Raw genomic sequence first — 25095 nt, 5'->3', positions numbered from 1 at the left:
GCTCTATGTTTTATAGCGCTATATGTTTTATAGCTATAGCTCTATATGTTTTATAGCGCTATATGTTTTATAGCGCTATATGTTTTATAGCTCTATATGTTTTATAGCTCTATATGTTTTATAGCTCTATATGTTTTATAGCTCTATATGTTTTATAGCTCTATGTTTTATAGCTCTATATGTTTTAGCTCTATATGTTTTATAGCTCTATGGTTTATAGCTCTGTTTTATAGCTCTGTTTTATAGCTCTATGTTTTAGCTCTATATGTTATAGCTCTGTTTTATAGCTCTATGTTTTATAGCTCTATATGAGTTATAGCTCTATGGGTTATAGCTCTATGGGTTATAGCTCTATATGTTTTATAGCTCTATATGTTTTATAGCTCTATATGGGTTATAGCTCTATATGGGTTATAGCTCTGTGTTTTATAGCTCTATATGTTATAGCTCTATGGGTTATAGCTCTGTTTTATAGCTCTATATGGGTTATAGCTCTATATGGGTTATAGCTCTATATGGGTTATAGCTCTATATGGGTTATAGCGCTATATGGGTTATAGCGCTATATGTTATAGAGTCGGTCTGAATGACAGGAGTATTGATGACCTGAATCGATATGACAGTGTTCTGGTGAGATTGACTGGTCTGTATGGTCGGGACAACATGCTCTACCTTATCATGCCACCAGAGGGCACTATAACCAGTATAAACACTACCAGCCTAGTCTTGATAGACACAGTCTATGAGCTCAGCAAACATGTAAACATATGGGCCTGTATTCAACAACATTCTCCGAGGAGGAGTGCTGATCTAGGATCAGGTCCCCCCTCTCCATGTGGTCTGATTCATTATGATCTAGGATCAGGTCCCTCCTCTCCATGTGGTCTGATTCATTATGATCTAGGATCAGGTCCCTCCTCTCCATGTGGTCTGATTCATTATGATCTAGGATCAGGTCCCTCCTCTCCATGTAATGTGATTCATTATGATCTAGGATCAGGTCCCTCCTCTCCATGTGGTCTGATTTATTATGATCTAGGATCAGGTCCCTCCTCTCCATGTAATGTGATTCATTATGATCTAGGATCAGGTCCCTCCTCTCCAAGTGGTCTGTTTCATTATGATCTAGGATCAGGTCCCCCCTCTCCATGTAATGTGATTCATTATGATCTAGGATCAGGTCCCCCCTCTCCATGTAATCTGTTTCATTATGATCTAGGATCAGGTCCCCTCTCCATGTGGTCTGATTCATTATGATCTAGGATCAGGTCCCTCCTCTCCATGTAATGTGATATATTATGATCTAGGATCAGGTACCTCCTCTCCATGTAATGTGATATATTATGATCTAGGATCAGTCCCCTCTCCATGTAATGTGATATATTATGATCTAGGATCAGGTCCCTCCTCTCCATGTAATGTGATTCATTATGATCTAGGATCAGGTCCCTCCTCTCCATGTGGTCTGTTTCATTATGATCTAGGATCAGGTCCCCCCTCTCCATGTAATGTGATATATTATGATCTAGGATCAGGTCCCTCCTCTCCATGTAATCTGTTTCATTATGATCTAGGATCAGGTCCCTCCTCTCCATGTGGTCTGTTTCATTATGATCTAGGATCAGGTCCCTCCTCTCCATGTGGTCTGTTTCATTATGATCTAGGATCAGGTCCCTCCTCTCCATGTGGTCTGTTTCATTATGGTCTAGGATCAGGTCCCTCCTCTCAATGTAATCTGATTCATTATGATCTAGGATCAGGTCCTCCTCTCCATGTAATCTGATTCATTATGATCTAGGATCAGGTCCCTCCTCTCCATGTGGTCTGTTTCATTATGGTCTAGGATCAGGTCCCTCCTCTCCATGTAATGTGATTCATTATGATCTAGGATCAGGTCCCTCCTCTCCATGTGGTCTGTTTCATTATGATCTAGGATCAGGTCCCTCCTCTCCATGTAATCCGTTTCATTATGATCTAGGATCAGGTCCCTCCTCTCCATGTGGTCTGTTTCATTATGATCTAGGATCAGGTCCCTCCTCTCCATGTGGTCTGTTTCATTATGATCTAGGATCAGGTCCCTCCTCTCCATGTGGTCTGTTTCATTATGGTCTAGGATCAGGTCCCCCTCTCCATGTAATGTGATATATTATGATCTAGGATCAGTCCCCTCCTCTCCATGTAATGTGATATATTATGATCTAGGATCAGGTCCCTCCTCTCCATGTGGTCTGTTTCATTGTGATCTAGGATCAGGTCCCTCCTCTCCATGTGGTCTGTTTCATTATGGTCTAGGATCAGTCCCCTCTCCATGTAATGTGATATATTATGATCTAGGATCAGGTCCCTCCTCTCCATGTAATGTGATTCATTATGATCTAGGATCAGGTCCCTCCTCTCCATGTGGTCTGTTTCATTATGATCTAGGATCAGGTCCCTCCGATCCATGTGGTCTGTTTCATTATGATCTAGGATCAGGTCCCCCCTCTCAATGTGGTCTGTTTCATTATGATCTAGGATCAGGTCCTCCTCTCAATGTAATCTGATTCATTATGATCTAGGATCAGGTCCTCCTCTCCATGTAATCTGATTCATAATGATCTAGGATCAGGTCCCCGTCCATGTGGTCTGTTTCATTATGATCTAGGATCAGGTCCCTCCTCTCCATGTAATCCGTTTCATTATGATCTAGGATCAGGTCCCTCCTCTCCATGTGGTCTGATTCATTATGATCTAGGATCAGGTCCTCCTCTCAATGTAATCTGATTCATTATGATCTAGGATCAGGTCCTCCTCTCCATGTAATCTGATTAATAATGATCTAGGATCAGGTCCCTCCTCTCCATGTGGTCTGATTCATTATGATCTAGGATCAGGTCCCTCCTCTCCATGTGGTCTGTTTCATTATGATCTAGGATCAGGTCCCTCTCCATGTGGTCTGTTTCATTATGATCTAGGATCAGGTCCCTCCTCTCCATGTGGTCTGTTTCATTATGATCTAGGATCAGGTCCCTCCTCTCCGTGTGGTCTGTTTCATTATGGTCTAGGATCAGGTCCCTCCTCTCCATGTGGTCTGTTTCATTATGGTCTAGGATCAGGTCCCTCCTCTCCATGTAATCTGTTTCATTATGATCTAGGATCAGGTCCCTCCTCTCCATGTGGTCTGTTTCATTATGATCTAGGATCAGGTCCCTCTCCATGTAATCCGTTTCATTATGATCTAGGATCAGGTCCCTCCGATCCATGTGGTCTGTTTCATTATGATCTAGGATCAGGTCCCTCCTCTCCATGTGGTCTGTTTCATTATGATCTAGGATCAGGTCCCTCCGATCCATGTGGTCTGTTTCATTATGATCTAGGATCAAGTCCCTCCTCTCCATGTGGTCTGTTTCATTATGATCTAGGATCAGGTCCCCCTCTCCATGTAATCCGTTTCATTATGATCTAGGATCAGGTCCCTCCGATCCATGTGGTCTGTTTCATTATGATCTAGGATCAGGTCCCCCTCTCCATGTGGTCTGTTTCATTATGATCTAGGATCAGGTCCCTCCGATCCATGTGGTCTGTTTCATTATGATCTAGGATCAGGTCCCCCCTCTCAATGTGGTCTGTTTCATTATGATCTAGGATCAGGTCCTCCTCTCCATGTAATCTGATTCATTATGATCTAGGATCAGGTCCCTCCGCTCCATGTGGTCTGTTTCATTATGATCTAGGATCAGGTCCCTCCTCTCCATGTGGTCTGTTTCATTATGATCTAGGATCAGGTCCTCCTCTCCATGTAATCTGATTCATTATGATCTAGGATCAGGTCCTCCTCTCCATGTAATCTGATTCATTATGATCTAGGATCAGGTCCTCCTCTCCATGTAATCTAATTCATTATGATCTAGGATCAGGTCCCCCGTCCATGTTGTCTGTTTCATTATGATTTAGGATCAGGTCCTCCTCTCCATGTAATGTGATATATTATGTTCTAGGATCAGGTCCTCCTCTCCATGTAATCTGATTCATTATCATCTAGGATCAGTCCCCTCTCCATGTAATGTGATATATTATGATCTAGGATCAGGTCCCTCCTCTCCATGTAATCTGATTCATTATGATCTAGGATCAGGTCCCTCCTCTCCATGTAATGTGATTCATTATGATCTAGGATCAGGTCCCTCCTCTCCATGTAATCCGTTTCATTATGATCTAGGATCAGGTCCCTCCTCTCCATGTGGTCTGATTCATTATGATCTAGGATCAGGTCCTCCTCTCAATGTAATCTGATTCATTATGATCTAGGATCAGGTCCTCCTCTCCATGTAATCTGATTCATTATGATCTAGGATCAGGTCCCTCCTCTCCATGTGGTCTGATTCATTATGATCTAGGATCAGGTCCCTCCTCTCCATGTAGTCTGATTCATTATGATCTAGGATCAGGACCCTCCTCTCCATGTGGTCTGTTTCATTATGATCTAGGATCAGGTCCCTCCTCTCCATGTGGTCTGTTTCATTATGATCTAGGATCAGGTCCTCCTCTCCATGTGGTCTGTTTCATTATGATCTAGGATCAGGTCCCTCTCCATGTGGTCTGTTTCATTATGGTCTAGGATCAGGTCCCTCCTCTCCATGTAATGTGATTCATTATGATCTAGGATCAGGTCCCTCCTCTCCATGTGGTCTGTTTCATTATGATCTAGGATCAGGTCCCTCCTCTCCATGTAATCCGTTTCATTATGATCTAGGATCAGGTCCCTCCTCTCCATGTGGTCTGTTTCATTATGATCTAGGATCAGGTCCCTCCTCTCCATGTGGTCTGTTTCATTATGATCTAGGATCAGGTCCCTCCGATCCATGTGGTCTGTTTCATTATGATCTAGGATCAAGTCCCTCCTCTCCATGTGGTCTGTTTCATTATGATCTAGGATCAGGTCCCCCTCTCCATGTAATCCGTTTCATTATGATCTAGGATCAGGTCCCTCCGATCCATGTGGTCTGTTTCATTATGATCTAGGATCAGGTCCCCCTCTCCATGTAATGTGATTCATTATGATTTAGGATCAGGTCCTCCTCTCCATGTAATCTGATTCATTATGATCTAGGATCAGGTCCCTCCTCTCCATGTAATGTGATATATTATGATCTAGGATCAGGTCCTCCTCTCCATGTAATCTAATTCATTATGATCTAGGATCAGGTCCCCGTCCATGTTGTCTGTTTCATTATGATTTAGGATCAGGTCCTCCTCTCCATGTAATCTGTTTCATTATGATCTAGGATCAGGTCCCTCCTCTCCATGTAATGTGATATATTATGATCTAGGATCAGGTCCTCCTCTCCATGTAATCTAATTCATTATGATCTAGGATCAGGTCCCCGTCCATGTTGTCTGTTTCATTATGATTTAGGATCAGGTCCTCCTCTCCATGTAATGTGATATATTATGATCTAGGATCAGGTCCCTCTCCATGTAATGTGATTCATTATGATCTAGGATCAGGTCCTCCTCTCCATGTAATCTGATTCATTATGATCTAGGATCACGTCCCCCGTCCATGTGGTCTGTTTCATTGTGATCTAGGATCAGGTCCCTCCTCTCCATGTGGTCTGTTTCATTATGATCTAGGATCAGGTCCCTCCTCTCCATGTGGTCTGATTCATTATGATCTAGGATCAGGTCCCTCCTCTCCATGTGGTCTGTTTCATTATGATCTAGGATCAGGTCCCTCCTCTCCATGTGGTCTGTTTCATTGTGATCTAGGATCAGGTCCCTCCTCTCCATGTGGTCTGTTTCATTATGGTCTAGGATCAGGTCCCTCCTCTCCATGTAATGTGATTCATTATGATCTAGGATCAGGTCCCTCCTCTCCATGTAATCCGTTTCATTATGATCTAGGATCAGGTCCCTCCTCTCCATGTGGTCTGATTCATTATGATCTAGGATCAGGTCCTCCCCTCTCCATGTGGTCTGTTTCATAATGATCTAGGATCAGGTCCCTCCGATCCATGTGGTCTGTTTCATAATGATCTAGGATCAGGTCCCTCCGATCCATGTGGTCTGTTTCATTATGATCTAGGATCAGGTCCCTCCGATCCATGTGGTCTGTTTCATTATGATCTAGGATCAGGTCCCTCCTCTCCATGTGGTCTGTTTCATTATGGTCTAGGATCAGGTCCCTCCTCTACATGTAATCTGATTCATTATGATCTAGGATCAGGTCCTCCTCTCCATGTAATCTGATTTATTATGATCTAGGATCAGGTCCTCCTCTCCATGTAATCTAATTCATTATGATCTAGGATCAGGTCCCCCGTCCATGTTGTCTGTTTCATTATCATCTAGGATCAGTCCCCTCTCCATGTAATGTGATATATTATGATCTAGGATCAGGTCCCTCCTCTCCATGTAATCTGATTCATTATGATCTAGGATCAGGTCCCCCCTCTCCATGTAATGTGATTCATTATGATCTAGGATCAAGTCCCTCCTCTCCATGTGGTCTGTTTCATTATGATCTAGGATCAGGTCCCTCCTCTCCATATGATCTAGGATCAGGTCCCTCCTCTCCATGTGGTCTGTTTCATTATGATCTAGGATCAAGCCCCTCCTCTCCATGTGGTCTGTTTCATTATGATCTAGGATCAGGTCCTCCTATCCATGTAATCTGTTTCATTATGATCTAGGATCAGGTCCCTCCTCTCCATGTGGTCTGTTTCATTATGGTCTAGGATCAGGTCCCTCCTCTCCATGTAATGTGATTCATTATGATCTAGGATCAGGTCCTCCTCTCCATGTGGTCTGTTTCATTATGATCTAGGATCAGGTCCCTCCTCTCCATGTAATCTGTTTCATTATGATCTAGGATCAGGTCCCTCCTCTCCATGTGGTCTGTTTCATAATGATCTAGGATCAGGTCCCTCTCCATGTGGTCTGTTTCATTATGATCTAGGATCAGGTCCCTCCGATCCATGTGGTCTGTTTCATTATGATCTAGGATCAGGTCCCTCCTCTCCATGTGGTCTGTTTCATTATGGTCTAGGATCAGGTCCCTCCTCTCCATGTAATCTGATTCATTATGATCTAGGATCAGGTCCCTCCTCTCCATGTAATGTGATATATTATGATCTAGGATCAGGTCCTCCTCTCCATGTAATCTGTTTCATTATGATCTAGGATCAGGTCCCCTCTCCATGTGGTCTGATTCATTATGATCTAGGATCAGGTCCCTCCTCTCCATGTAATGTGATATATTATGATCTAGGATCAGGTCCCTCCTCTCCATGTAATGTGATTTATTATGATCTAGGATCAGTCCCCTCTCCATGTAATGTGATTCATTATGATCTAGGATCAGGTCCCTCCTCTCCATGTGGTCTGTTTCATTATGATCTAGGATCAGGTCCCTCCTCTCCATGTGGTCTGTTTCATTATGATCTAGGATCAGGTCCCTCCTCTCCATGTGGTCTGTTTCATTATGATCTAGGATCAGGTCCCTCCTCTCCGTGTGGTCTGTTTCATTATGGTCTAGGATCAGGTCCCTCCTCTCCATGTGGTCTGTTTCATTATGGTCTAGGATCAGGTCCCTCCTCTCCATGTAATCCGTTTCATTATGATCTAGGATCAGGTCCCTCTCCATGTGGTCTGTTTCATTATGATCTAGGATCAGGTCCCTCCGATCCAAGTGGTCTGTTTCATTATGATCTAGGATCAGGTCCCCCCTCTCCATGTAATGTGATTCATTATGATCTAGGATCAGGTCCCCCTCTCCATGTAATCTGTTTCATTATGATCTAGGATCAGGTCCCTCCTCTCCATGTAATGTGATATATTATGATCTAGGATCAGGTACCTCCTCTCCATGTAATCTAATTCATTATGATCTAGGATCAGGTCCCCGTCCATGTTGTCTGTTTCATTATGATTTAGGATCAGGTCCTCCTCTCCATGTAATGTGATATATTATGATCTAGGATCAGGTCCCTCCTCTCCATGTAATCTGATTCATTATGATCTAGGATCAAGTCCCTCCTCTCCATGTGGTCTGTTTCATTATGATCTAGGATCAAGCCCCTCCTCTCCATGTGGTCTGTTTCATTATGATCTAGGATCAGGTCCTCCTATCCATGTAATCTGATTCATTATGATCTAGGATCAAGTCCCTCCTCTCCATGTGGTCTGTTTCATTATGATCTAGGATCAGGTCCCTCCTCTCCATGTGGTCTCTCAACCAGTCTGTGCCTAGTAGGTCTCTCAACCAGTCTGTGTCTAGTAGGTCTCTCAACCAGTCTGTGTCTAGTAGGTCTCTCAACCAGTCTGTGTCTAGTAGGTCTCTCAACCAGTCTGTGTCTAGTAGGTCTCTCAACCAGTCTGTGCCTAGTAGGTCTCTCAACCAGTCTGTGTCTAGTAGGTCTCTCAACCAGTCTGTGTCTAGTAGGTCTCTCAACCAGTCTGTGTCTAGTAGGTCTCTCAACCAGTCTGTGCCTAGTAGGTCTCTCAACCAGTCTGTGCCTAGTAGGTCTCTCAACCAGTCTGTGCCTAGTAGGTCTCTCAACCAGTCTGTGCCTAGTAGGTCTCTCAACCAGTCTGTGCCTAGTAGGTCTCTCAACCAGTCTGTGCCTAGTAGGTCTCTCAACCAGTCTGTGCCTAGTAGGTCTCTCAACCAGTCTGTGCCTAGTAGGTCTCTCAACCAGTCTGTGTCTAGTAGGTTTCTCAACCAGTCTGTGTTCAGTAGGTCTCTCAACCAGTCTGTGCCTAGTAGGTCTCTCAACCAGTCTGTGCCTAGTAGGTCTCTCAACCAGTCTGTGCCTAGTAGGTCTCTCAACCAGTCTGTGCCTAGTAGGTCTCTCAACCAGTCTGTGCCTAGTAGGTCTCTCAACCAGTCTGTGCCTAGTAGGTCTCTCAACCAGTCTGTGCCTAGTAGGTCTCTCAACCAGTCTGTGCCTAGTAGGTCTCTCAACCAGTCTGTGCCTAGTAGGTCTCTCAACCAGTCTGTGCCTAGTAGGTCTCTCAACCAGTCTGTGTGCCTAGTAGGTCTCTCAACCAGTCTGTGCCTAGTAGGTCTCTCAACCAGTCTGTGCCTAGTAGGTCTCTCAACCAGTCTGTGTCTAGTAGGTCTCTCAACCAGTCTGTGTCTAGTAGGTCTCTCAACCAGTCTGTGTCTAGTAGGTCTCTCAACCAGTCTGTGTCTAGTAGGTCTCTCAACCAGTCTGTGCCTAGTAGGTCTCTCAACCAGTCTGTGCCTAGTAGGTCTCTCAACCAGTCTGTGCCTAGTAGGTCTCTCAACCAGTCTGTGCCTAGTAGGTCTCTCAACCAGTCTGTGCCTAGTAGGTCTCTCAACCAGTCTGTGTCTAGTAGGTCTCTCAACCAGTCTGTGTCTAGTAGGTCTCTCAACCAGTCTGTGTCTAGTAGGTCTCTCAACCAGTCTGTGTCTAGTAGGTCTCTCAACCAGTCTGTGCCTAGTAGGTCTCTCAACCAGTCTGTGTCTAGTAGGTCTCTCAACCAGTCTGTGTCTAGTAGGTCTCTCAACCAGTCTGTGTCTAGTAGGTCTCTCAACCAGTCTGTGTCTAGTAGGTCTCTCAACCAGTCTGTGTCTAGTAGGTCTCTCAACCAGTCTGTGTTTAGTAGAAGGAATCTCATAATCTCTCTGTCTCTGCTACTACCAGGAGGCTCTAAAGGTGATGCAGTTCAGTGAGGAGGAGATACGTGACGTCTTCAAGCTGCTGTCTGCTGTTCTCCTGATGGGGAACATAGAGTTCATGACCGCAGGAGGAGCACAGGTCACCTCTAATGGAGGTGAGAACAGAGCCTGTTCTATGCAGATCTTGACAGGGAGGGTGGTTCTCCTCACTCTCTCCTCACTCTCTCCTCACCCTCTCCTCACTCTCTCCTCACTCTCTCCCCACCCTCTCCCCACCCTCTCCCCACCCTCTCCTCACCCTCTCCTCACTCTCTCCCCACCCTCTCCCCACCTCTCCTCACTCTCTCCTCACCCTCTCCTCACTCTCTCCCCACCCTCTCCTCACTCTCTCCCCACCCTCTCCTCACCCTCTCCTCACTCTCTCCCCACCCTCTCCTCACTCTCTCCTCACCCTCTCCTCACTCTCTCCCCACCCTCTCCTCACCCTCTCCTCACTCTCTCCCCACCCCGGCCCTCCTGAGGAAGCGTTGCTTCAGTGAAGAGCGAACTCCGAACACGCAGTGACAAGCTCTGGAGGTCCTTTGTTACCTGATCTGACCCCGTTTCCACCAGGAACAAATCCACACGTCATAATGTTGGATCTACTAACAGCGTGTGGCATTTTAATACCAGGAATAAGATTTAAACCTCAACACATTCCACACAGCAATCAGCTCCTCTTCATCGTTCCTTAATTATTCTGTCCAAACTGTCTCTGGTGACGTCTGGCCGTCTGTCTCTCTCTCTCTCCAGTGGTCAGTAATGTCAGTGATCTGCTGGGCCTGGACTCGTTCCAGCTGTCTGAGGTTCTGACCCAGAGGTCCATGACCCTGAGAGGAGAGGAGATCTGTTCACCCCTCACTGTGGAACAGGTAAGATGCCCTACCGTGCCCTGACCTACTACCCTGCCCTGCTACCCTGCCCTACTACCCTGCCCTACTGTCACGCCCTGCTACCCTGCCCTACTGTCACGCCCTGCTACCCTGCCCTACTGTCACGCCCTGCTACCCTGCCCTACTGTCACGCCCTGCTTTCACGCCCTACTGTTACGCCCTGCTACCCTGCCCTACTGTTACGCCCTGCTACCCTGCCCTTGTTACGCTTTATACTGTACGCCCTACTGTCCGCCCTGCTGTCACGCCCTACTGTCACGCCCTGCTACCCTGCCCTGTGTCACGCCCTGCTAGCCTGCCCTACTGTCACGCCCTGCTACCCTGCCCTACTGTCACGCCCTGCTACCCTGCCCTACTGTCACGCCCTGCTACCCTGCCCTACTGTCACGCCCTGCTACCCTGCCCTACTGTCACGCCCTGCTGCCCTGCCCTACTGTCACGCCCTGCTAGCCTGCCCTACTGTCACGCCCTGCTAGCCTGCCCTACTGTCACGCCCTGCTAGCCTGCCCTACTGTCACGCCCTGCTAGCCTGCCCTACTGTCACGCCCTGCTACCCTGCCCTACTGTTTACGCCCTATTGTCACGCCCTGTTACGCCCTACTGTCACGCCCTACTGTCACGCCCTGCCCTACTGTCACGCCCTGCTACCCTGCCCTACTGTCACGCCCTACTACCCTGCCCTACTGTCACGCCCTGCTACCCTGCCCTACTGTCACGCCCTGCTACCCTGCCCTACTGTCACGCCCTGCTACCCTGCCCTACTGTCACGCCCTGCTACCCTGCCCTACTACCCTGCCCTACTGTCACGCCCTGCTACCCTGCCCTACTACCCTGCCCTACTGTCACGCCCTGCTACCCTGCCCTACTGTCACGCCCTGCTACCCCTGCCCTACTGTCACGCCCTGCTACCCTGCCCTACTACCCTGCCCTACTGTCACGCCCTGCTACCCTGCCCTACTACCCTGCCCTGCTACCCTGCCCTGCTACCCTGCCCTACTGTCACGCCCTGCTACCCTGCCCTACTGTCACGCCCTGCTACCCTGCCCTACTACCCTGCCCTACTGTTACGCCCTACTGTTACGCCCTACTGTCACGCCCTACTGTTGTCACGCCCTACTGTCACGCCCTACTACCCTGCCCTACTGTTACGCCCTGCTACCCTGCCCTACTGTCACGCCCTGCTACCCTGCCCTACTGTCACGCCCTGCTACCCTGCCCTACTGTCACGCCCTGCTAGTCTGCTCTGCCCTACTGTCACGCCCTGCTAGTCTGCTCTGCTGTCACGCCCTGCTAGCCTGCCCTGCTGTCACGCCCTGCTAGCCTGCCCTACTGTCACGCCCTGCTACCCTGCCCTACTGTCACGCCCTGCTACCCTGCCCTACTGTCACGCCCTGCTAACCTGCCCTACTGTCACGCCCTGCTAACCTGCCCCTGCTGTCACGCCCTGCTACCCTGCCCTACTGTCACGCCCTGCTACCCTGCCCTACTGTCACGCCCTGCTAGTCTGCCCTACTGTCACGCCCTGCTAGTCTGCTCTGCTGTCACGCCCTGCTAGCCTGCCCTGCTACCCTGCCCTACTGTCACGCCCTGCTAGCCTGCCCTGCTACCCTGCCCTACTGTCACGCCCTGCTAGCCTGCCCTGCTACCCTGCTCCTGCTGTCACGCCCTGCTACCCTGCCCTACTGTCACGCCCTGCTACCCTGCCCTACTGTCACGCCCTGCTACCCTGCCCTGCTGTCACGCCCCTGCTACCCTGCCCTGTCACGCCCTGCTGCCCTGCTACCTACTGTCACGCCTGCTACCCTGCCCTACTGTCACGCCCTGCTACCCTGCCCTGCTGTCACGCCCTGCTAGCCTGCCCTACTGTCACGCCCTGCTACCCTGCCCTATTGTCACGCCCTGCTACCCTGCCCTATTGTCACGCCCTGCTACCCTGCCGTACTGTCACGCCCTGCTACCCTGCCCTACTGTCACGCCCTGCTACCCTGCCCCTACTGTCACGCCCTGCTACCCTGCCCTACTGTCACGCCCTGCTAGCCTGCCCTGCTACCCTGCCCTACTGTCACGCCCTGCTAGCCTGCCCTACTACCCTGCTCCTACTGTCACGCCCTGCTACCCTGCCCTACTGTCACGCCCTGCTAGCCTGCCCTGCTACCCTGCCCTACTGTCACGCCCTGCTACCCTGCCCTACTACCCTGCCCTGCTACCCTGCCCTACTACCCTGCCCTACTGTCACGCCCTGCTACCCTGCCCTACTACCCTGCCCTATTGTCACGCCCTACTGTCACGCCCTACTGTCACGCCCTACTGTTACGCCCTACTGTCACGCCCTACTACCCTGCCCTACTGTCACGCCCTGCTACCCTGCCCTACTGTCACGCCCTGCTACCCTGCCCTACTGTCACGCCCTGCTAGTCTGCTCTGCTGTCACGCCCTGCTAGTCTGCTCTGCTGTCCCGCCCTGCTACCCTGCCCTACTGTCACGCCCTGCTAGTCTGCTCTGCTGTCACGCCCTGCTAGCCTGCCCTGCTGTCACGCCCTGCTAGCCTGCCCTGCTGTCACGCCCTGCTACCCTGCCCCTACTGTCACGCCCTGCTACCCTGCCCTACTGTCACGCCCTGCTAACCTGCCCTACTGTCACGCCCTGCTAACCTGCCCTACTGTCACGCCCTGCTACCCTGCCCTACTGTCACGCCCTGCTACCCTGCCCTACTGTCACGCCCTGCTAGTCTGCCCTACTGTCACGCCCTGCTAGTCTGCTCTGCTGTCACGCCCTGCTAGCCTGCCCTGCTACCCTGCCCCTACTGTCACGCCCTGCTACCCTGCCCTACTACCCTGCCCTACTGTCACGCCCTGCTACCCTGCCCTACTACCCTGCCCTACTGTCACGCCCTGCTACCCTGCCCTACTGTCACGCCCTGCTACCCTGCCCTACTGTCACGCCCTGCTACCCTGCCCTACTGTCACGCCCTGCTACCCTGCCCTACTGTCACGCCCTGCTACCCTGCCCTACTGTCACGCCCTGCTACCCTGCCCTACTGTCACGCCCTGCTACCCTGCCCTGCTGTCACGCCCTGCTACCCTGCCCTACTGTCACGCCCTGCTACCCTGCCCTACTGTCACGCCCTGCTACCCTGCCCTACTGTCACGCCCTGCTACCCTGCCCTACTGTCACGCCCTGCTACCCTGCCCTACTGTCACGCCCTGCTACCCTGCCCTACTGTCACGCCCTGCTACCCTGCCCTACTGTCACGCCCTGCTACCCTGCCCTACTGTCACGCCCTGCTACCCTGCCCTACTGTCACGCCCTGCTACCCTGCCCTACTGTCACGCCCTGCTACCCTGCCCTGCTGTCACGCCCTGCTAGCCTGCCCTGCTGTCACGCCCTGCTACCCTGCCCTGCTGTCACGCCCTGCTACCCTGCCCTACTGTCACGCCCTGCTACCCTGCCGTGCTGTCACGCCCCTGCTACCCTGCCCTACTGTCACGCCCTGCTACCCTGCCCTACTGTCACGCCCTGCTACCCTGCCCTACTGTCACGCCCTGCTACCCTGCCCTACTGTCACGCCCTGCTACCCTGCCCTACTGTCACGCCCTGCTACCCTGCCCTACTGTCACGCCCTGCTAGTCTGCCCTGCTGTCCCGCCCTGCTACCCTGCACTGCCACCCTACCCTACTGTCCCGCCCTGCTAGCCTGCCCTGCCACCCTACCCTGCTGTCACGCCCTGCTAGCCTGCCCTGCTAGCCTGCCCTGCCACCCTACCCTGCTGTCACACCCTGCTAGCCTGCCCTGCTGTCACACCCTGCTAGCCTGCCCTGCCACCCTACCCTGCTGTCACGCCCTGCGAGCCTGTTGTCACGCCCTGCTAGCCTGCCCTGCTAGCCTGCCCTGCCACCCTACCCTGCTGTCACGCCCTGCTAGCCTGCCCTGCTACCGTGCCCTGCCCTACTACCCTGCCCTATTGTCACGCCCTGCTACCGTGTCCTGCCCTACTACCCTGCCCTATTGTCACGCCCTGCTAGCCTGCCCAGCTACCCTGCCCTGCTATCACGCCCTGCCCTGCTACCCTGCCCTACTGTCACGCCCTGCCCTGCTACCCTGCCCTACTGTCACGCCCTGCCCTACTACCCTGCCCTACTGTCACGCCCTGCCCTACTACCCTGCCCTACTGTCACGCCCTGCTACCGTGCCCTGCCCTACTACCCTGCCCTATTGTCACGACCTGCTAGCCTGCCCAGCTACCCTGCCCTGCTATCACGCCCTGCCCTGCTACCCTGCCCTACTGTCACGCCCTGCCCTGCTACCCTGCCCTACTGTCACGCCCTGCCCTACTACCATGCCCTATTGTCACGCCCTGCTACCGTGCCCTGCCCTACTACCCTGCCCTATTGTCACAACCTGCTAGCCTGCCCAGCTACCCTGCCCTGCTATCACGCCCTGCCCTGCTACCCTGCCCTACTGTCACGCCCTGCCCTACTACCCTGCCCTATTGTCACGCCCTGCCCTACTACCCTGCCCTACTGTCACGCCCTGCTACCGTGCCCTGCCCTGCTACCGTGCCCTTCCCTGCTACCGTGCCCTTCCCTGCTACCGTGCCCTTCCCTGCTACCGTGCCCTTCCCTGCTACCGTGCCCTGCCCTGCTACCGTGCCCTTCCCTGCTACCGTGCCCTTCCCTGCTACCGTGCCCTGCCCTGCTACCGTGCCCTGCCCTGCTACCGTGCCCTGCCCTGCTACCGTGCCCTGCCCTGCTACCGTGCCCTTCCCTGCTACCGTGCCCTGCCCTGCTTTCACACCCTGCCCTGCTACCGTGCCCTTCCCTGCTACCGTGCCCTGCCCTGCTTTCACACCCTGCCCTGCTACCGTGCCCTTCCCTGCTACCGTGCCCTGCCCTGCTTTCACACCCCTGCCCTGCTACCCTGCCCTGCCCTGCTTTCACACCCTGCCCTGCTACCGTGCCCTTCCCTGCCCTTCCCTGCTACCGTGCCCTGCCCTGCTACCGTGCCCTTCCCTGCCCTGCCCTGCTACCGTGCCCTGCCCTGCTACCGTGCCCTTCCCTGCTACCGTGCCCTGCCCTGCTACCGTGCCCTGCCCTGCTACCGTGCCCTGCCCTGCTTTCCACCCTGCCCTGCTACCGTGCCCTTCCCTGCTACCGTGCCCTTCCCTGCCCTTCCCTGCTACCGTGCCCTGCCCTGCTTTCACACCCTGCCCTGCTACCGTGCCCTGCCCTGCTTTCACACCCTGCCCTGCTACCGTGCCCTTCCCTGCTACCGTGCCCTTCCCTGCTACCGTGCCCTGCCCTGCTACCGTGCCCTGCCCTGCTACCGTGCCCTGCCCTGCTACCGTGCCCTGCCCTGCTACCGTGCCCTGCCCTGCTACCGTGCCCTTCCCTGCTACCGTGCCCTGCCCTGCTTTCACACCCTGCCCTGCTACCGTGCCCTTCCCTGCTACCGTGCCCTTCCCTGCCCTTCCCTGCTACCGTGCCCTGCCCTGCTTTCCCTTCCCTGCTACCGTGCCCTTCCCTGCCCTTCCCTGCCCTTCCCTGCTACCGTGCCCTTCCCTGCCCTTCCCTGCTACCGTGCCCTTCCCTGCTACCGTGCCCTTCCCTGCCCTTTCCCTGCTACCGTGCCTTCCCTGCTACCGTGCCCTTCCCTGCTACCGTGCCCTTCCCTGCTACCGTGCCCTTCCCTGCTACCGTGCCCTTCCCTGCTACCGTGCCCTTCCCTGCTACCGTGCCCTTCCCTGCCCTTCCCTGCTACCGTGCCCTTCCCTGCTACCGTGCCCTTCCCTGCTACCGTGCCCTTCCCTGCTCCTTCCCTGCTACCGTGCCCTTCCCTGCTACCGTGCCCTTCCCTGCCCTTCCCTGCTACCGTGCCCTTCCCTGCTACCGTGCCCTTCCCTGCTACCGTGCCCTGCCCTGCTTTCACACCCTGCCCTGCTACCGTGCCCTGCTGTCAAGCTCTACTGATCCTGCCCTGCTGCCCCACTGGCCCCGACCTTTCCCATCCCTGTCTGAGCTGACACAGCTGGATACAGTTAGTTATCTCCATGCCACTCACCTTGTCCCGCTGTTAGACATGAGGTGAATTCAATGAAGAGAATCTGTTTTGAAAAGGAATCTAACTGGGAAGTACTATTCTCATTTGCCCATTGAGAACACACCGTGGCCTCAATCTATTTTATTTTTATTTCACCTTTATTTAACCTGCCCTGCTGTTATCTAGTGCTCCCAATGCCTCTCTCTCTCACTGTAAATCCCTTGCGTGACTTGCACCATTTCCTGTCCTTTGTGTGCCAAATTCCTCATACAATAAACCCCAGTGATAATGATCTGTCAGTAGCACAATAGAGGTACAGACTGGGGCGCAGTAACACATCTTCCACTCTAGGGGCAGTGTAATACACACCCGTTACCAACATTGGACAGCTGAACTATTATCCCCAGGTTGGCTTTAACTAGCCACAGTATCTCATTTGGATGGAAATGTGATAAATATATTCAGTGATTTAGATGAAATATATTGCTGTATCTGCAGTCATTTTTACATCTAAACATGTTTGAATTATGGGAAACTGTTATTCTTGGGACGTGAGTCTGCTGCCCAAGGAATTGTGATGGCCACACGACGATTTAAACAAAGACTCCAGACCAGGTGTCTCGCTCCCCCTCTCCTCTCCTCTCTCCTCTCCTCTCCCCCTCTCCCTCTCTCCTCTCCTCTCCCTCTCCTCCCTCTCCTCCCTCTCCTCTCTCCTCTCCTCTCCTCTCCTCTCCTCTCCTCTCCTCTCCCTCTCCTCTCTCCTATCCTCCCTCTCCCTCTCCTCCTCTCCCTCTCCCATCTCCTCCTCTCCCTCTCCTCTCCTCTCCTCTCCCCTCTCTCTGCCTGTCAGCCTGACAACCAACCAACCAACCAATCAGCCAACGAGAGCCAAACAATCAACTAGCCAACCAACCAACCCTGGTCATAACCTGGACCAACAGCCATCCTAACGTCTAACCCATATCCCTGGTCATAACCTGGACCAACAGCCATCCTAACCCATATCCCTGGTCATAACCTGGACAAACAGCCATCCTAACGTCTAACCCATATCCCTGGCCATAACCTGAACAAACAGCCATCCTAACCCATATCCCTGGTCATAACCTGGACCAACAGCCATCCTAACGTCTAACCCATATCCCTGGTCATAACCTGGACCAACAGCCATCCTAACCCCATATCCCTGGTCATAACCTGGACCAACAGCCATCCTAACCCATATCCCTGGTCATAACCTGGACCAACAGCCATCCTAACGTCTAACCCATATCCCTGGTCATAACCTGGACCAACAGCCATCCTAACGTCTAACCCATATCCCTGGTCATAACCTGGACAAACAGCCATCTAACCCATATCCCTGGTCATAACCTGGACCAACAGCCATCTAACCCATATCCCTGGTCATAACCTGGACAAACAGCCATCCTAATGTCTAACCCATATCCCTGGTCATAACCTGGACAAACAGCCATCCTAACCCCCATATCCCTGGTCATAACCTGGACCAACAGCCATCCTAACGTCTAACCCATATCCCTGGTCATAACCTGGACAAACATCCATCCTAACCCATATCCCTGGTCATGACCTGGACCAACAGCCATCCTAACCCATATCCCTGGTCATGACCTGGACAAACAGCCATCTAACCCATATCCCTGGTCATAACCTGGACAAACAGCCATCCTAATGTCTAACCCATATCCCTGGTCATAACCTGGACCAACAGCCATCTAACCCATATCCCTGGTCATAACCTGGACCAACAGCCATCCTAATGTCTAACCCATATCCCTGGTCATAACCTGGACCAACAGCCATCCTAACGTCTAACCCATATCCCTGGTCATAACCTGGACAAACAGCCATCAGTCCATCCTAATGTCTAACCCATATCCCTGGTCATAACCTGGACAAACAGCCATCCTAACCCATATCCCTGGTCATAACCTGGACCAACAGCCATCCTAACCCATATCCCTGGTCATAACCTGGACAAACAGCCATCCTAACCCATATCCCTGGTCATAACCTGGACAAACAGCCATCCTAACCCATATCCCTGGTCATAACCTGGACAAACAGCCATCCTAACCCATATCCCTGGTCATAACCTGGACAAACAGCCATCCTAACCCATATCCCTGGTCATAACCTGGACAAACAGCCATCCTAATGTCTAACCCATATCCCTGGTCATAACCTGGACAAACAGCCATCCTAACCCATATCCCTGGTCATAACCTGGACAAACAGCCATCCTAACGTCTAACCCATATCCCTGGTCATAACCTGGACAAACAGCCATCCTAACCCATATCCCTGGTCATAACCTGGACAAACAGCCATCCTAACCCATATCCCTGGTCATAACCTGGACAAACAGCCATCCTAACCCATATCCCTGGTCATAACCTGGACAAACAGCCATCCTAACGTCTAACCCATATCCCTGGTCATAACCTGGACAAACAGCCATCCTAACGTCTAACCCATATCCCTGGTCATAACCTGGACAAACAGCCATCCTAATGTCTAACCCATATCCCTGGTCATAACCTGGACCAACAGCCATCCTAACGTCTAACCCATATCCCTGGTCATAACCTGGACCAACAGCCATCCTAACGTCTAACCCATATCCCTGGTCATAACCTGGACAAACAGCCATCCTAACGTCTAACCCATATCCCTGGTCATAACCTGGACAAACAGCCATCCTAACGTCTAACCCATATCCCTGGTCATAACCTGGACAAACAGCCATCCTAACCCATATCCCTGGTCATAACCTGGACAAACAGCCATCCGTCTAACCCATATCCCTGGTCATAACCTGGACAAACAGCCATCTAACGAACCCATATCCCTGTCTAACCCATATCCCTGGTCATAACCTGGACAAACAGCCATCCTAACGTCTAACCCATATCCCTGGTCATAACCTGGACAAACAGCCATCCTAACGTCTAACCCATATCCCTGGTCATAACCTGGACAAACAGCCATCCTAACGTCTAACCCATATCCCTGGTCATAACCTGGACAAACAGCCATCCTGACGTCTAACCCATATCCCTGGTCATAACCTGGACAAACAGCCATCCTAACGTCTAACCCATATCCCTGGTCATAACCTGGACAAACAGCCATCCTAACGTCTAACCCATATCCCTGGTCATAACCTGGACAAACAGCCATCCTAACGTCTAACCCATATCCCTGGTCATAACCTGGACAAACAGCCATCCTAAAGTCTAACCCATATCCCTGGTCATAACCTGAACAAACAGCCATTCTTCTGCTCTCTGACGAAGTTCCTGGAGCCACCAGTCCAGCTCTATTCTCTATTCAACATGGCTGCTGCTCCCACAGGTTAATGATTGTCCTCGAGCATTGTGGCCCTGCAATAGACTAGCATCCTGTCCAGCAGTTTACTTGTACATCAAGCTGCCTCAGGCCACAGAAACAGGAGCCGTTCTGGCTCAGACAAGGCCACTAGCCATTGTGCTCCTGAAACACCAGACAGTACTGTTCTTCCAGCCTGTTGAGGGACCACACACACTTCCTGTAGGAAGCTTACTACAACTCAATCTAAGAAAAATAAAGAACATGTAGAAATAATTATACAAGAAATAATAGATACACAATAAGTAACATTCCAAGTCGCGTTGGAAGGTCGGTCGCGTTGCAAGGTCGGTCGCGTTGCAAGGTCGGTCGCGTTGCAAGGTCGGTCGCGTTGCAAGGTCGGTCGCGTTGCAAGGTCGGTCGCGTTGCAAGGTCGGTCGCGTTGGAAGGTCGGTCGCGTTGGAAGGTCGGTCGCGTTGGAAGGTCGGTCGCGTTGGAAGGTCGGTCGCGTTGGAAGGTCGGTCGCGTTGGAAGGTCGGTCGCGTTGGAAGGTCGGTCGCGTTGGAAGGTTCTCATCACAACAGACACTGTAAATCTGATGTAAACTCCTAGATAAGGAGATAATTACCCTTTTCTGTTTCCTTGGATCACACAGACAGACCAGTCTGTCTTTCAACCTGTATTTACACACACATTCAGTGGGTACAGCCCTTTATAATGACTGTGGGTACAGCCCTTTATAACGACTGTGGGTGTTGCATCACAGCCCTTTATAACGACTGTGGGTACAGCCCTTTATAACGACTGTGGGTGTTGCATCACAGCCCTTTATAACGACTGTGGGTGTTGCATCACAGCCCTTTTTCACGACTGTGGGTGTAGCATCACAGCCCTTTATAACGACTGTGGGTGTTGCATCACAGCCCTTTATAACGACTGTGGGTGTTGCATCACAGCCCTTTTTCACGACTGTGGGTGTTGCATCACAGCCCTTTATAACGACTGTGGGTGTTGCGTCACAGCCCTTTATAACGACTGTGGGTGTTGCATCACAGCCCTTTATAACGACTGTGGGTGTTGCGTCACAGCCCTTTATAACGACTGTGGGTGTTGCATCACAGCCCTTTATAACGACTGTGGGTACAGCCCTTTATAACGACTGTGGGTGTTGCGTCACAGCCATTTATAACGACTGTGGGTACAGCCATTTATAACGACTGTGGGTGTTGCATCACAGCCCTTTATAACGACTGTGGGTACAGCCCTTTATAACGACTGTGGGTGTTGCGTCACAGCCATTTATAACGACTGTGGGTACAGCCATTTATAACGACTGTGGGTACAGCCATTTATAACGACTGTGGGTGTTGCGTCACAGCCATTTATAACGACTGTGGGTACAGCCATTTATAACGACTGTGGGTACAGCCATTTATAACGACTGTGGGTGTTGCATCACAGCCCTTTATAACGACTGTGGGTGTTGCATCACAGCCCTTTATAACGACTGTGGGTACAGCCCTTTATAACGACTGTGGGTGTTGCATCACAGCCCTTTATAACGACTGTGGGTACAGCCCTTTATAACGACTGTGGGTGTTGCATCACAGCCTTCAGTGTTTTTTGTTGTTGTCTGGTTTTGGTCTGAAGGTGTTTCTAACTAATCATTATTGCTGTATTAATCCATTTTAGCTTCAGTAATCTCCAGAAATATATTCCCAGAGTATGTGGAACAAGGCAGGGATGTGCTCTATCCCCGTTATGGTTCACTATTGCCTTAACCTTCAGAAACCTACGTTGCATCTCAAATGACTCCCTTACACTGTGCTGTTGACCAGAGTCAAGACCATTTAGAACACATTCCTACTCCTCTGATTGGTCTGTATTTTATTTTGTTCACCCTGTTTGATTTGACTGATAGGCGGTGTGCTCTCGGGACTCGGTTGCCATGGCGTTGTACGCCCAGTCTTTCTCCTGGATCATCACACGGATCAACCAGAAGGTCAGAGGGAAGGACAACTTCAAGTCCATCGGTATCCTCGACATCTTCGGCTTCGAGAATTTTGAGGTACATTTGTTTTTCCTTCTTTGTAGTTGGCATTGTAGTTGGTAGTTAAGTTAGCATATTGTTATAGTATATATTTCTGTCCCCTCTCCTCCTGCAGGTGAACAGGTTTGAACAGTTCAACATCAACTACGCCAATGAGAAGCTCCAGGAATACTTCAACAAACACATCTTCTCCCTGGAACAGCTGGACTACAACAGGTCTGATAATGGCACAGCTGGACTACAACAGTGTTGGGGTCTGAGCAGCACTGCCAGAGAGAGGGCACCACGTTGGGTCCTAGCTGGGGGTTGGGGTCTGGGAAGCACTGCCAGAGAGAGGGCACCACGTTGGGTCCTAGCTGGGGGTTGGGGTCTGGGAAGCACTGCCAGAGAGAAGGCACCACGTTGGGTCCTAGCTGGGGGTTGGGGTCTGGGAAGCACTGCCAGAGAGAAGGCACCACGTTGGGTCCAAGCTGGGGGTTGGGGTCTGGGCAGCTAATGGAGAGAGAGAGGGCACCACGTTGGGTCCTAGCTGGGGGTTGGGGTCTGGGCTGCCAGAGAGAAGGCACCACGTTGGGTCCAAGCTGGGGGTTGGCGTCTGGGCTGCCAGATGTTTACAATGGGGCGACAGTTATGTTCTATTAACAGACCTACCAGCATCTAGCCAGCAGCCTCGTCACAGCTCATTTCATCACATCAATGGACAATACAGCCATTGTGTCTGCCTTACTCTCTCTGTGTGTGTGTGTGTGTGTGTGTGTGTGTGTGTGTGTGTGTGTGTGTGTGTGTGTGTGTGTGTGTGTGTGTGTGTGTGTGTGTGTGTGTGTGTGTGTGGTTTCCTCAGAGAGGGGATCCAGTGGGAAGCCATAGACTGGATGGATAATGCAGAGTGTCTGGACCTCATAGAGAAGGTAGGTAACAGTGTAACCAAACCCAGACGACAAGACCCCCATTACATGATGACCTTGACACAGTGGAGTCCGAGGCGAAGACATGAAAATACAGCCGTTTGGCTACGACACAGCAGTGGTGGGTTTGGCGTCGGCATGACGATGCATAAGCAGAAAATGACCTCATACCTGCTGTAAAATATGGTGTTTATGGGGCTGTTCTGCTTCCACTGGTCCTGGGGTTAAGGTCAACGGCATCGTGAACTTTAACCTTTATTTAACGAGGCAAGTCAGTTAGGATCAAATTCTTATTTACAATGACGGTCAATGGAAATCAAATGTATCAACCCATGGAGGTCTGGATTTGGAGTCACACTCAAAATTAAAGTGGAAAAACCACACTACAGGCTGATCCAACTTTGATGTAATTACCTTAAAACAAGTCAAAATTAGGCTCAGTAGTGTGTGTGGCCTCCACGTGCCTGTATGACCTCCCTACAACGCCTGGGCATGCTCCTGATGAGGTGGCGGATGGTCTCCTGAGGGACCTCCTCCCAGACCTGGACTAAAGCATCCACCAACTCCTGGACAGTCTGTGGTGCAACGTGGCGTTGGTGGATGGAGCGAGACATGATGTCCCAGATGTGCTCAATTGGATTCAGGTCTGGGGAACGGGCGGGCCAGTCCATAGCATCAATGCCTTCCTCTTGCAGGAACTGCTGACACACTCCAGCCACATGTGGTCTAGCATTGTCTTGCATTAGGAGGGACCCAGGGCCAACCGCACCAGCATATGGTCTCACAAGGGGTCTGAGGATCTCATCTCGGTACCTAATGGCAGTCAGGCTACCTCTGGCGAGCACATGGAGGGCTGTGCGGCCCCCCAAAGAAATGCCACCCCACACTATGACTGACCCACCGCCAAACCGGTCATGCTGGAGGATGTTGCAGGCAGCAGAACGTTCTCCACGGAGCCTCCAGACTCTGTCACGTCTGTCACATGTGCTCAGTGTGAACCTGCTTTCATCTGTGAAGAGCACAGGGTGCCAGTGGCGAATTTGCCAATCTTCGTGTTCTCTGGCAAATGCCAAACATCCTGCACGGTGTTGGGCTGTAAGCACAACCCCCACCTGTCGGGCCCTCATTACCACCTTCATGGAGTCTGTTTCTGACCGTTTGAGCAGACACATGCACATTTGTGGCCTGCTGGAGGTCATTTTGCAGGGGCAGTGCTCCTCCTGTTCTTCCTTGCACAAAGGCGGAGGTAGCGGTCCTGCTGCTGGGTTGTTGCCCTCCTACGGCCTCCTCCACGTCTCCTGATGTACTGGCCTGTCTCCTGGTAGCGCCTCCATGCTCTGGACACTACGCTGACAGACACAGCAAACCTTCTTGCCACAGCTCGCAATGCTGTGCCATCCCTGGATGAGCTGCACTACCTGAGCCACTTGTGTGGGTTGTAGACTCCATTGGAACTGAGAAGTGGTCTGGTGGTCCCCACCTGCAGAACCACTCCTTTATTGGGGGTGTCTTGCTAATTGCCTATAATTTCCACCTGTTGTCTATTCCATTTGCACAACAGCATGTGAAATGTATTGTCAATCAGTGTTGCTTCCTAAGTGGACAGTTTGATTTCACAGAAGTGTGATTGACTTGGAGTTACATTGTGTTGTTTAAGTGTTCCCTTTATTTATATATATATATATATATATATATATATATATATATATATATATATATATAATGAGCTCCGTTATGTGATGGTCATTATTGCTGATCTTTATCAAGGACCTCACTGTAAATGTAGTATTAGTCTTTGTTGTCATTATGTCTCTGAGCCTCATATCAGGCTTCTCTGGGAACTGTTGTTTGTCTGCCAACTCTTCCTCCTCTTCCTCCCGGCAGAAACTGGGCATGTTGGCTCTGATCAACGAAGAGAGTCGCTTCCCAAAAGGCACCGACTACACCCTGCTAGAGAAACTACACAGTAGACACGCTGTGAGTACACACACAGAGACACACACACACAGAGACACACACCCTGCTAGAGAAACTACACAGTAGACACGCTGTGAGTACACACACAGAGACACACACACACAGAGACACACACCCTGCTAGAGAAACTACACAGTAGACACGCTGTGAGTACACACACACAGACACACACCCTGCTAGAGAAACTACACAGTAGACACGCTGTGAGTACACACA

The 25095-nt window shown here is 51.4% G+C and overlaps 1 protein-coding gene and 1 long non-coding RNA gene across 2 annotated transcripts in view; both read left to right on the top strand.

Annotated features, from left to right (window-relative positions):
* The window catches only part of myo10l3 (myosin X, like 3), a 298563-nt gene that overhangs the window by 111869 nt on the left and 161599 nt on the right, over nucleotides 1-25095 (top strand). The window contains 6 exon segments of the mRNA XM_052523285.1: nucleotides 9651-9780; nucleotides 10418-10536; nucleotides 21869-22015; nucleotides 22113-22213; nucleotides 22839-22905; nucleotides 24787-24879. Coding sequence (XP_052379245.1) covers nucleotides 9651-9780; nucleotides 10418-10536; nucleotides 21869-22015; nucleotides 22113-22213; nucleotides 22839-22905; nucleotides 24787-24879 — 657 coding nt within the window.
* LOC127931249 (uncharacterized) lies at nucleotides 930-5765 on the top strand. The gene is made up of 3 exons (XR_008140511.1): nucleotides 930-955; nucleotides 2829-2873; nucleotides 5710-5765. It is a non-coding gene; the product is annotated as an uncharacterized LOC127931249 (long non-coding RNA).

This window comes from Oncorhynchus keta, chromosome 7 (assembly GCF_023373465.1).
Source record: "Oncorhynchus keta strain PuntledgeMale-10-30-2019 chromosome 7, Oket_V2, whole genome shotgun sequence".
In the NCBI taxonomy this organism is placed as follows: domain Eukaryota; kingdom Metazoa; phylum Chordata; class Actinopteri; order Salmoniformes; family Salmonidae; genus Oncorhynchus; species Oncorhynchus keta.
The sequence above is the reverse complement of the archived record's forward strand: the minus strand, read 5'-3'. Positions and strand labels throughout refer to the sequence as shown.